General features: G+C 35.5%; 1 protein-coding gene across 1 annotated transcript; it reads left to right on the top strand.

Moving 5' to 3' along the window:
• Nucleotides 1-5,215: 5,215 nt before the first annotated feature.
• Nucleotides 5,216-13,484, top strand: LOC128557227 (uncharacterized). Its single transcript, XM_053544380.1, has 2 exons — nt 5,216-5,725; nt 13,348-13,484. Exons 1-2 carry the CDS (start codon nt 5,269-5,271, stop codon nt 13,467-13,469), a joined length of 579 nt encoding a protein of 192 aa, XP_053400355.1. The 5' UTR covers nt 5,216-5,268; the 3' UTR covers nt 13,470-13,484.
• The last annotated feature ends 205 nt before the right edge of the window (nt 13,485-13,689 follow it).

The following is a 13,689-nucleotide window of genomic DNA, read 5'->3' as shown; positions in this document are numbered from 1 at the left end:
TTACATTATTGATAGAGAGGAATATCTTACAAAGTGTCGTGTCAAAAATAATACTTGTACGAAGATTCATTTAAAACTTAATTAAAAACCGCAGCAACATCATATTGCTTTCTATTTACATTCACGAGGTCACGTAACCTATTCTGCCGCGCTAATACAGAAATCTGTTTGCGAAAAATCGTTTTACTCCATGCATTTAAATTGCTGCCGCTTTTTCATTATTTAAGATTTTTTAATTTTGTTGTTTATACTTTCTGGTCAAAAGTCTGAATTTTATGACCATATTATGTATCATTTATTTACTTTAAGAAAGAAATAAGTAATTAAGATCGCGCTGTTTGAAATTTTACAAGTGATTATATGAAAATTCGGCCGTTTTTATTGAAATTTGCCTACATTTTTGTCGATGTCTTATTAAAATTATTATAGAATTCAAACTGTATTACTTCTCAAGCGGTGTTGAAAATTTGAAGCGATTATATTAAAAAATAAATGCACTACGTGCGTTTTTTGTGTACGTGTCGATAAACAAAAGTAACAGCGATGTAAATTAGATATTACGATAGGTCGCACGTGCTCATGGAATGGAAAATTACCGGCATGACGTATCTTTACGATTCGCGGGTTAATTCCAGTCAATCCAGGTATTTTTTCGTGATATAATTTCTGAATTTGGTAAAGTTACGACGTAAAAACCACTCGCCCGATCGGTCGAGTATACAGCGAAGTCCACTCGTCCTATCCAGAATTTAACTCGTCAATACATGTACGATGAACTGGAAGATCCTTCGCAAGAAACTGCCTGTCGGCGAGTGGACATGTTCAAACAGCTCGGTGAATGTACATCGATCCGATGTTCCTAAATGAGAGCATATGAATTTTTTCGTACCCACAAATTTTCATCCGAAAAAAAAGTTTAAGGTCGGGGCCTAAAATTAGGGTCGGTCGGGTCACCGGAAACATACATATTTTTGTAATACAAGTGTGGCAACCACAGCACAGCATAACGCAGTAGGGACTCGTCCTTCCTGAACAGAGCTTTCAAATATTATTGATACAAGCAACTTTCCAAAACTTAAATTTATCATAATTTTACAAGATATTACTTTTCAAGCTGGCTTCAATGATTTTGGCACAGATTCAAGGTTTCTGCTCAATGCTGATATGCCTATATATGCAGTATCTTAGGACATGTGCTAATGTAATACTGGTCAATTTCTGCATTTGAAAGTTATACTGTTGCTGCAAGTTTTAATGAAATGGACAAAAATGTATCAAAGGTAATGAATGGAATGACGAATTTTCATAAACAGACATCTGATAGTCAATGAATGTATGAAATATTATTTAAATTTAAAAAGTATATATAAATATCACTTTATTGTAGAACAATTATACTGAACAGCATAAGAAACTATACAAATGTATAACTCTGGTATTTTTAATAAACAAGAGGGTCATGATGACCCTGGATCGCTCACCTGAGTAATATGAGCTATATGTTTCAAATGTCAAACTGATTTTGAATATTAAGGAAGTAGGTCAGTGGGTCACAATTATGGTCACTGAAAGTCAGTTTTAAGATCAGTCTGCAAAACTAACTGTACATGTCATCAAAATGGGGATAATAAGCCAGCTACTCGCTAGGTGACGCTAGTAAAATAAGGGGTAATCAATGCTGACCCAGATTCTTATCTCACTACACTTTGCAATGGATTCTGAGAAGAAATCAAAATATTTTGCATGGAAAGTTATACAATTTCAGAGAAAATTAATAAAAGAGGGGCATCAATCAAAGGCAGAAAGGAAGATTTGTTAACAAGGTATGTTTATATGTTGTTATAATTAAATAATTCTCAGACAAATAGTATTAATCCATTTAAACCTTGAGAAACCAGTACATGTAGGCCATGGTGTATATTGCAAGTTTTATTGATGCTATCTTTATTGCATCTCATTATTTGTAGATTTAGTGTTGCAAATAGTATTGGAGAGTAGCCCTTTGGATAACATTTTACAGGTTAATGACTTATGCTAGCACTGTTTGAGGAATTTATGGTGTCTATCTTTTTCTTACTTTCAGACTTGAAGCGTATGACAGAAATCAAGACTTCAGGGATGAACATATATTCTCCTACCAGAACCGCAGGATTCAGACTGGCCCACTGAATGGTTTCATCAAATGCAAACAGACCATATGATAGGATCCACTTCCCTGAACTGGGAAGCAGTATGAAAAAACAGCAATTAAGAAATTTGAAAAGCAAACAGGATATAATGTCAACAACTGCGGTTTATTCATATGTAGAGAAAGACCATATCTGGCTGCAACACCCGACGGAGTCATCAATGAACAAACAATAGTTGAGGTTAAATGTCCATATGCTGGGAAAGAAGGAATGATCCAACCTGGAAAATTGTTTCCATACTTGTAGTATACGGACGGAGAAATGGAGCTAAAGAAAACTTCAAACTACTATTATCAGATACAGGGACAGGTGTATATAAGTAAAAGACAATATTGTTTTTTCATTATGTTTACATTCAAGGATATTTTTGTACAAAAGTTGAACTAGATCATGAGTACTGTAACACACAGCTCAGCTTAGACTAGCTCCTAGACTATGATATATCTTTTTACAATTTTATGATTGAATGTAGTGAACTGAGCCAGTCTATATCCTATGTCCAATATCATAATAATTTCAACATCAGTCCTGTATGAAAATCTCTAAAATAGACTGGCTTTTGTCTCTATGAAATTGAATTTGTTATAAAAGGGAAAAATATAGAAATATAGTTATTATCAGTCTAGTGGCTAGTCTAAGCTCAGCTAGAACTGTTCTACACAAAGTATCTGCGGAAATAAATAGCTGAACATCTGTGAAATAACATTGATGATGATTTATGTAGACATTTGCAGTACAATATAATGTTCATTCTATGATAAATAATTGTATGTAGTTGAAATAAATGTATAACAGCCCAGCATCAATAGTTCATATTTCTTGGTATTTCTGCGCAAAACAATAACAGTTATGCAAGTTTACCAACAATACATCTGCGGAAATTAGCTATGTTGAAGCACACAAATGTAATCCTTGACCCAAGATTAAGTTTTGTTTTTGGCAAGTCAGATCTTAATATTTTGAAACAATGTCATGTTTACTAGGTTGCCACAGTTTTGACTTATTCCCAGGAACTGCTTTCTTTACTGCTACTCTCCATCAATCCTTTTCTAAGATTTTATTTTGTTCTGGGTCAAATATCTAGGAAATTGCAAATTAATTAGTGTTTAGGGTCAAATACCTAGGAAATTACAAATTAATTAGTGTTTATTATGCAGAATCTCTACTACATTCCATAGTAAATCTAAGTTCAGGCGAGATGATGTTTACCCTTTATTTCTCCAGCGCCCTCTGTGGAGATAACCAGAGGTAACTCTGTTCTTATTATCCCCATTTCAAGGCAGTACGTATCTTAAAAAACAAGAAAGTAGGTCAGTAGGTCACATTTCAGTAGGTCAGATTTTATGGTCACTAAAAGTCATTTTAAGATCGGAGTGCAGAACTGTACATGCATGTCATCTAAATTTCAAGGCTGTATCTTTATTCACATTCAAGGTCTCTGAAAGTCAGTTTTAAGTTCAGTGTGCAAACTGTGTCCAAATTTCAAGGTTTTATCTTAAAAAAGAAAAAGTAGGGCAGTAGGTCACATTCCACATGGCCCAGATTTAAACTTGACCTAAAGATCATCATGCAAGGTTAACATTCTGACCAAGTTACCAAGCTTTTCCTTTGATTTGACCTTGGTGACCTAGTTTTTGACCCCACTGACCCAGATTCGAACATGATCTAAAGATCATCAAGATTAACATTCTGAACAAGTTTCATAGAGATATTTTCATTTAAATGTGGCCTCTAGAGTGTTAACTAGCTTTTCATTTGAGTTGAACTGGTGACCTAGTTTTTGACCCCACATGACCCAGATTTGAACTTGACATAGATCATCAAGATTAATATTCTGACCAAGTTTCATGAAGACACAGGCATAAATGTGGCCTCTAGAGTGTTAACAAGTTTTTCCTTTGATATGACCTGGTGACCAAGTTTTTGATCCCATCTGACACAGAGGCCAGATTTGAACTTGACCTAAAGATCATCAAGATTAACATTTTGACCAAGTTTCATTGCGATATTGTCATAAACGTCACCTTCAGAGCGTTAACAAGCTTTTCCTTTGATTTGACCTGGTGACCTAGTTTTTGACCCCAGATGACCCAATATCAAACTCGTCCAAGATTTTATTGAGGGTAACCAAAACGGGATCTGCCAAAAAAATCAAGAGCCCTGCAATGCAAAGCAAAGTCATATATGACCTTTGACCCCTAAATGTGACCTTGACCTTGAAGCGAGTAATCCGAAACACGCGCTTTGCACGTTGTCTCAGTGTGCCAGTTATGTTTGTTTTTAACCATGCCTTAAATGTATAATCTTAACTTAATATCTTTTAGTTACAGGTTGTTTGTTTTTTAATTGCTTTATTGTCTTTTGTTTTGTAGTCGGAAAATAGCATAATGCTAATGTTATATGTTTATAAGACCAACTCAAAATAAAGTTTCTTGTATCTTGTATCGTATCATTTGTGCCAAGTTTCTTTGAAATCCTTCAAGCAGTTCAAAAATTACAGAGCGGGCAGCAGGGGTCACACTGGGAATTTTTTTCTCTGAGCCACTGCTTTTTCCGAAGATAAAATTATGAGGCCAACAACGGCGAAGCGCATAGCATTGACGTTCTTGTAGGACTACATTATATGTATCAAAGTACTCATGCTACTCAAGAAATTAATGAAGTTATTACATATTTCTTTGTAACCCTTTAAAACTATTTAGAAAATCAGTTTATATTATTTTACATTTTTATAAACATCTGCCATTTAATAAAATAATTCTGAAAATCACATTTAAAATAAAGATGTCAAAAAAGAAAAAAAATTATTTTGCACATTGCCTATAATTATAGCCTTTGGAAATACAGGTAATCTATTTTTAGATCTTTAAGAAAATCGCGCAATATTGCAAATTTATGTATTTATGTCCGATCAATTTATAAATATCAGTCACAAAAATGCCGAAACTGTATGAAAATAAAAACACAAGAAATTAATTCGAAACTAAAATTCCGACGATTTCAAGCGTTGAAAACACAAGATTGTTTTTTAGTGCAGACGACCGCAGACGACAGGAAGTGGATATGATCTGTGTTGATAATGCAACAAAAAGGCAAAGAAATAGATATCCATGTAGTGCAAAAGACTTTTAATTTACCGAGCTTTTCTGAAACATTCTCCTTAAAAAATAAATCAATGTCAAACGAATTTGGACCAGTTTTATCAGCTGCGAGTCCAAGAGGAAAAGATATTCACATTTCGAAACTGCATAGCCAGAGACAGACACAGTGCCACCCTAAGAAATCTACATTGAAAAGACATTTGGAACAAATTGAACAAGACAAGGTTTTAGTCCAACCAGCACATTTTGGTGGTCATCCATCAAAGAAACTTAAGAGTGATTGGGATTCACTGTTCTACAACAATGAAGCATGTGGCAATGGTGACAACAAATACAGGAATGCCACAAATGCAGATGATGTATTCCAAAAGTCAAAGAAAAGACAGAGTTTTCTTGTTAGGGGGAAAGAGATGAAGAGTTACTTTCATTTACTAGGTATATCGCCCTATTCCAAGCCCCTTAACCGGTATTTCGGTTCTTGTCCATAACAGATTTAAGTTTAAAAAGAGTTTTTGCTATAGTTTGATACACCAACATGTACAATCCTTAGAATTTTTCTTAATGGGGATTTTTTAAGTTAAACTTAAGGATTGTTGTCAATGAATAATCCAGGCTTTCACAAGATGACCCTCACACTCTGAAACAGCTAGATACTTTCTCGTTGAACCGAGACTTGTGATCATTTTGTACTAGCTCTCAAAAACTAATGTTTTTTTTTTAAATTCTTTTTTTAAAATTAAGAACAGATAATATATAATTGTGTTTGCAGACAAAAAAGTTTTACAATAAGTGATTTCAGCTTTCTATAAGAAGGTTATATATTACCCCAGTGATTTTAGACAGGCAAATTTTGTGCCAAAATTTTCTGTTACATGTATATTTCTATTTTAATGCTAGTAATACTATTTCTTTTTATTTTTGTTTAACTGTCATATGATTTGCCACAACATGCATAAAATTTAGAAACAGAAAATAGCTGCAAGTGCAAATTTTCCAAAGGCTCGGATCAATGAGAAGGCTCGGAATTACGAGAAAGAGGCATAATGCCTCCTCAATGGTTAGCCTTACTTATTTGGACTAGAATGCACTTTACTGACCAGTACCCACTTCTGCTAGGATTGTAAAAGGCAGGGTGTGCTCATTACAGTCATTTAAATAAATTGTATTAATAATCTATTTATTAAATTAAAGAAAAACAGGGGTGTGGGGGCAATAGCCCCCATAAATTAAATAGGGAGTATTTACTGAATGTGCGTACCAGTAAAGTGCAGGTTTCCTCTCATTTGGTTCATTGCCTTTGGGATGACTTATTTTATGATCTGATATTTTATAGTTATCATCCCTGACGGAGACAGCGACAGTCAAATGTTATCACTACCTCATGTTATCAATATATTATCGTCAATGTACCTGTTTTCATACATAACCTGTTTCCAAATCAGTAGGGAGAACGTTGGTCCCCGGGTGGGGCGTATGTTTTCCGTGACGATTGTGTCTGAAATAATTTGTCCTTCACCTCTGATAAATCATGAGAGGACTCCGAAGTCGGTCGTTACTTGAGGAAAACAGGTTTGTACTGGTACAGAATCCAGAAACACTGGTTAGGTTATCTGCCCGCCGTTACATGACTGAAATACTGTTGAAAAACAGCGTTAAACCCAAAACAAACAAACAAACAAACAGACAATAATCTGTTTCCAAACCATAAACTTATAAATACTGTGTTTTTTTACCTTCAGATGGGTCATGAATGATATTGTTACTGGCACTTACAGGTACTTCAGGGATCGAATTTAACTTCTTTCCCCACTAGCAAGTGCCATTATTTTCCACTAGAAAAATGGTGGCTTCCACTAGCAATTATTTAATGGTTGTTTACTTGCTTTAGTTGTTTTGTTGTTGATTGGTTTCATATAAAAGTTTAATGTTCATCTCCATTTTCACGGTTCAAACCAGTCGTGACTTTTTGGTTTCTGAAGTATGACCCAAAGTACTTGATGATTCTTTGGACTGTTGGCTGGACTGCGAAGTTTCAGATTTTTTCAGGTCACTGCCTGTGGTGTCACTATTAAGGTTTCGATGGAGGCCTTGAGAAACAAAAATCAAACAACACCAAATCATAGAAAGAAAGAGTTGTTTGACATGAAAATTGAACAGCATGTAAAACATGTATATTACTTTACGAAACAAGTGTCAGTATACTGATATAAACATTGAATTCCGGAAAAGGGCTGCCGAAAGGGGCTCCACTTCCGGACAGTTAAACGCCTTTAAAAACTCACCATTTTCAAAGAACTGTTACACATGTTTGTTTTGATGCATTTGCAATAGCGTGCGAGTGGTGAAATTTCACGTAACAAGGTGGAACATAGTTTTCAGCAATTGTTTATCTTTTTTTCTTTACAAATGGCATTCATTTTCAAAGGGAGACAACTTTTTGTCAAAGATTACTTAAAATAATCGGAAAAAGTTGTTTCCCTTTGAAAATGAATGTCATTTGTACTTAAAATAATCGGGAACAGTTGTCTCCCTTTGAAAATGAATGCCATTTGTAAATAAATAAAGATAAACAATTGCTGAAAACTGTGTTCCACCTTGTTATGCGAAATTTCACCACTCGCACGCTATTGCAAATGCATCAAAACGAACATGTGTAACTGTTCTTTGAAAATGGTGAGTTTTTAAAGGCGTTTAACTGTCCGGAAGCGGAGCCCCTTTAGGCAGCCCTTTTCCGGAATTCAATGTTTATATCAGTATACTGACACTTGTTTCGTAAAGTAATATACATGTTTTACATGCTGTTCAATTTTCATGTCAAACAACTCTTTCTTTCTATGATTTGATGTTGTTTGATTTTTGTTTCTCAAGGTCTCCATCGAAACCTAAAGTCGCTGTGGGCCGTTTTCACACCCAAAGAAACTTGTTATTTTCCTCTCCATTTTTCGCAGTTGCGAATCACCAACCAAAACGAAAATGAATATACTTAGATATCAGATTGTGAAAATATTCGAGTGCCATGATTTTCTACTCTAATTTTTTTATGCCCCTGAAGGGCGGCATATTAGTTTTCAACTGTCCCTCCGTTAGTTCGTCACAACTTTTAACTTCTTGCGTTAACTTTTTGCATGAAGGCACTTTACTCGCAAACCACTGCACCCAGGACCTTCAAACTTCACATGCTGATAGTACTTATTGAGTACACTACCCGTATTGACTTTGGGGTCACCAGGTCAAAGGTCAAGGTCACCAGGCAGTGATTATTTTTGGCCATTTTTAATGATCATTTTTTCCCAAATATATTTCGAAATTCCCCTTCTGATGGAGATTGTTTTCAGTTAAAATTCACAAAGTCTGTATAGCATCATTTACAGACAGCAATTTTTAGCTCACCTGTCACAAAGTGACAAGGTGAGCTTTTGTGATCGCGCGGTGTCCGTCGTCCGTCGTCCGTCCGTCCGTCCGTGCATGCGTGCGTCCGTAAACTTTTGCTTGTGACCACTCTAGAGGTCACATTTTTCATGGGATCTTTATGAAAATTGGTCAGAATGTTCATCTTCATGATATCTAGGTCAAGTTCGAAACTGGGTCACGTGCCTTCAAAAACTAGGTCAGTAGGTCTAAAAATAGAAAAACCTTGTGACCTCTCTAGAGGCCATATATTTCACAAGATCTTCATGAAAATTGGTCAGAATGTTCACCTTGATGATATCTAGGTCAAGTTCGAAACTGGGTCACGTGCCATCAAAAACTAGGTCAGTAGGTCTAAAAATAGAAAAACCTTGTGACCTCTCTAAAGGCCATATATTTCACAAGATCTTCATGAAAATTGGTCAGAACGTTCATCTTGATGATATCTAGGTCAAGTTCGAAACTGGGTTACGTGCGGTCAAAAACTAGGTCAGTAGGTCTAAAAATAGAAAAACCTTGTGACCTCTCTAGAGGCCATATATTTCATGAGATCTTCATGAAAATTTGTCAGAATGTTCACCTTGATGATATCTAGGTCAAGTTCGAAACTGGGTCACGTGCCATCAAAAACTAGGTCAGTAGGTCTAAAAATAGAAAAACCTTGTGACCTCTCTAGAGGCCATATATTTCACAAGATCTTCATGAAAATTGATCAGAACTTTCATCTTGATGATATCTAGGTCAAGTTCGAAGCTGGGTTACGTGCGGTCAAAAACTAGGTCAGTAGGTCTAAAAATAGAAAAACCTTGTGACCTCTCTAGAGGCCATATATTTCATGAGATCTTCATGAAAATTGGTCAGAATGTTCACCTTGATGATATCTAGGTCAAGTTTGAAAGTGGGTCACGTGCCATCAAAAACTAGGTCAGAAGGTCAAATAATAGAAAAACCTTGTTACCTCTCTAAAGGCCACATTTTTCATGGGATCTGTATGAAAGTTGGTCTGAATGTTCATCTTGATGATATCTAGGTCAAGTTCGAAAGTGGGTCACGTGCGGTCAAAAACTAGGTCATTAGGTCAAATAATAGAAAGACCTTGTGACCTCTCTAGAGGCCATATATTTCATGAGATCTTCTTGAAAATTGGTCAGAATGTTCACCTTGATGATATCTAGGTCAAGTTCGAAAGTGGGTCACGTGCCATCAAAAACTAGGTCAGTAGGTCAAATAAAAGAAAAACCTTGTGACCTCTCTAGAGGCCATATTTTTTTCATGGGATTTGTATGAAAGTTGGTCTGAATGTTCATCTTGATGATATCTAGGTTAATTTCGAAAGTGGGTCACGTGCCTTCAAAAACTAGGTCAGTAGGTCAAATAATAGAAAAACCTTGTGACCTCTCTAAAGGCCATATTTTTCATGGGATCTGTATGAAAGTTGGTCTGAATGTTCATCTTGATGATATCTAAATCAAGGTTGAAACAGGATCATGTGCAGTCAAAAACTAGGTCAGTAGGTCTAAAAATAGAAAAACCTTGTGACCTCTCTAGAGGCCAAACTTATGAATGGATCTCCATAAAAATTGGTCAGAATGTTCACCTTGATGATATCTAGGTCAACTTTGAAACTGGGTCACGTGCCTTAAAAAACTAGGTCAGTAGGTCAAATAATAAAAAAACCTTGTGACCTCTCTAGAGGCCATACTTTTCATGGGATCTGTATGAAAGTTGGTCTGAATGTTCATCTTGATGATATCTAGGTCAAGTTTGAAACTGGGTCAACTGCGGTCAAAAACTAGGTCAGTAGGTCTAAAATTATTAAAATCTTTTGACCTCTCTAGAGGCCATATTTTTCAATGAATCTTCATGAAAATTGATCTGAATGTTCACCTTGATGATATCTAGATCAGTTTTGAAACTGGGTCACGTGCGGTCAAAACTAGGCCAGTAGTTATAAAAATACAAAAACCTTGTGACCTCTCTAGAGGCCATATTTTTCATGAGATCTTCATGAAAATTAGTGAGAATGTTCACCTTGATGATATCTAGGTAAAATTCAAAACAGGGTCACGTTTGAAACTGGGTCACGTGCCTGAAAAAACTAGGTCAATAGGACAAATAATAGAAAAACCTTGTGACCTCTCTAGAGACCATATTTTTCAATGGATCTTCTTGAAAATTGGTCAGAATTCTTATCTTGATAATATCTAGGTCAAGTTCAAAACTGGGTCACATGAGCTCAAAAACTAGGTCACTATGTCAAATAATAGAAAAAACGACGTCATACTCAAAACTGGGTCATGTGGGAAGAGGTGAGCGATTCAGGACCATCATGGTCCTCTTGTTTTACAAAGTGAAAACAAGACAGTCAAGAACTAGTCCATCTGTCTTGGGTATTTCAGTAGAAAAGGCAATAAATCAACAACTTACGAACAAAGCAAGCTTGCTATTATTTTCCCAGTTTCCGGATTTGTCGCGCTTATATTCCCAATTCCATGGGCACAGGTAGTTTTATTATTTCCAAAAAAAATCACTGCCAGGTCAAAGGTCAAGGCGCTGCGGGGGGGGGGGGGGGGGCATTTTATCACCATTAGTGACAGCTCTTGTTTCTTATTCGAATTTTGATGGTGTTTTGCACTATTACTTTTCACATGCATCGATCAATATAATTTCTGTTTTATGCAAAGCAATAACTTTCATGGAGGAAATTACTGTCTCCTCTTAAAAGTCATAAAAATTACAAGTTATGTGAAATAATCAAAAATATATTTGTACAATTTCATTTAAATGTGTTATTTTGCTTATATGTATTCAGTAAAATTGTAAAAGTGAACAATGTGACTGAAAAAAACAACTTATAACTTTGGTTTAGTAACACTTGCCATTCTTAAAGGAATTGGCCTTCAGATTGTTCCACAACAAAAAAAGATATTTTTTTAGATGTCTGGAAATAAATTTCTTAATTAAGATGGCTTTAAAACTTAATTACTGACAAACTACATGTATATGTTATGGAAACACATGTAAATTTGCTGTTTTTTACTACTAGTCTATTTACAATGAAAATCGAAAAGCATTTGTAATGCTTTACTCCTGGTAAACTGTCTCGATTATAAATGTCTATATTTGGCAGTCATAATTCACTAATTCCGCTATAGCGCTATTCGTTACGACAACAGGAAAATGTCTTATTTGCTGTGGTGGTTCCTGGTTCGATTCCCTACGCGGTCATCTTTTTTTTCTTGATTTGGAATCTTTAAAATATTTTAGAAACAAAATCTAGTATTCTAATGTTCATATTGGCCAAACTTTAATTTGAAAGAAAGATTATTTTTAGTCAAGTCTGGAGGTCAGTGCCTTTAAACAATTCGAATTAAATCTTGTAAATAGTAATGTCATTTTGCTTTTGTTTTAATGGAGCAAATATGTTTCAAAGTATTTGGATACTTCGTCTTATTAAAGAACCACTTAAGGATAATAGTTTTCAGACTTTATTTTTAATTTTCCTGTCATTCCATATTATACGGTACCTGTTTCTCATTATTCCGAGCCCCATAAAAGGTATTTCAGTTCTTGTCAGTAACAGATTAAGTTTCAAAAGAGTTTTTGCTATAGTATATAATACTCCAACATCTCATAGCTGTCAAGGCTCTACAAAGGCCACGAGTGTGATTGGGGTTTGAAGGGAATGTTGTCCCCCACAGGGGGTCTGGACACAGGTGCTAGACACATAATCAAATATTTGATAGGCCTATATATAGGGCCTATTAAGTTAAAAATTTGATTATGTGTCTAGCACCTGTGAGTCTGGAGGGCAATGCCCCTACAAGCCAGAGACGCCCTCACATGAAAAATTTAGTTTTTGTAACACAAAATAGACCTGGTTTTGAATATCCTCCCTCCATGCTTACTTTTTGTGAAGTTTATTCATGTGGTAGAAATTACACGTTGCACCGGTGAATGTAAAAGCTGTACTATATGGTATGAAAACACCGTGTCAGAGTCGTCTGGCATGTTCAATTCATTAATTTTCTATTAGAAAAACAATTGTCTTATTTTTTAAAATGCGTGTGACTTGGAATAGTAGGCATGCGAGCATGATCTAGGGCCAAAATGTGTGTGACACATGTGCAATGCGTGTCTTGAAAGGTATGACATCCAAACTCAAAAAATCCCAAGAAGGAAAATTCTAAGAATTGTTCAGGCTTTCACGTTCTGCTTCGCTGCTCAAAATGGCAGCCAGAGTTAAAAATAGAAATATCTTGTCCGGCACAGGTGACTACGTAAAAGTAATTTATATAAACTTCTAAGCCGAAAAAAGGTGATGGTCAGAAAAAGGTTGTTCCGGGATATAAATAACAGACTCACAGTCTGTGCAAAAGAAATATTTTTAGGACATTAACAGTCACGTGTGAGATGTCAAAATACGTGATAAAGTGTCAGACTCAAAACAGTTTTCAAAAGTTTAGTAGTAAGTCATGATGTTGTCTGTGGCATTTGGCATATATTGTACAGTTAGTGTAGTGACAGTAGGTTTATAGGCCACTTCCAACAGCCTTTTATCTTTTTATTTGATCACTTGTTACCATGTTATGTGGTATATTTATTGAATTTCAATGTCATAAAAATTATCCTCTTTCTTATGTTTTCAGAGGATGATCTCATCCAAGACTTTTTGCAAAGAGATAAATGCACCAAAATTACAGATAAGGTATCAACAAACTATGAATACTGTCATGTTTCAAAATCATGCAAGGCTATCTATAGACTGTAGTATCAGATTATAGTGCCCCTGCATTTTAGAAGAAAAAAAGGGGGGTCATAGATATGGGCTGTGTCTTCTATCTGTAGGTCGGTCAATCATACTTCATGTTTGGTCTGTAACTCTGCCATCCACCAAGGGATTTTCAAATTAATTGGCACAAACCTTCACCATAATGAGATGTGCAAGACCCAGACCTCTAGCTCAGAGGTCAAGGTCATACTTGGAGGTC

Source organism: Mercenaria mercenaria, chromosome 1, assembly GCF_021730395.1.
Source record: "Mercenaria mercenaria strain notata chromosome 1, MADL_Memer_1, whole genome shotgun sequence".
NCBI classification, from domain to species: Eukaryota; Metazoa; Mollusca; class Bivalvia; order Venerida; family Veneridae; genus Mercenaria; species Mercenaria mercenaria.
The sequence above is the reverse complement of the archived record's forward strand: the minus strand, read 5'-3'. Positions and strand labels throughout refer to the sequence as shown.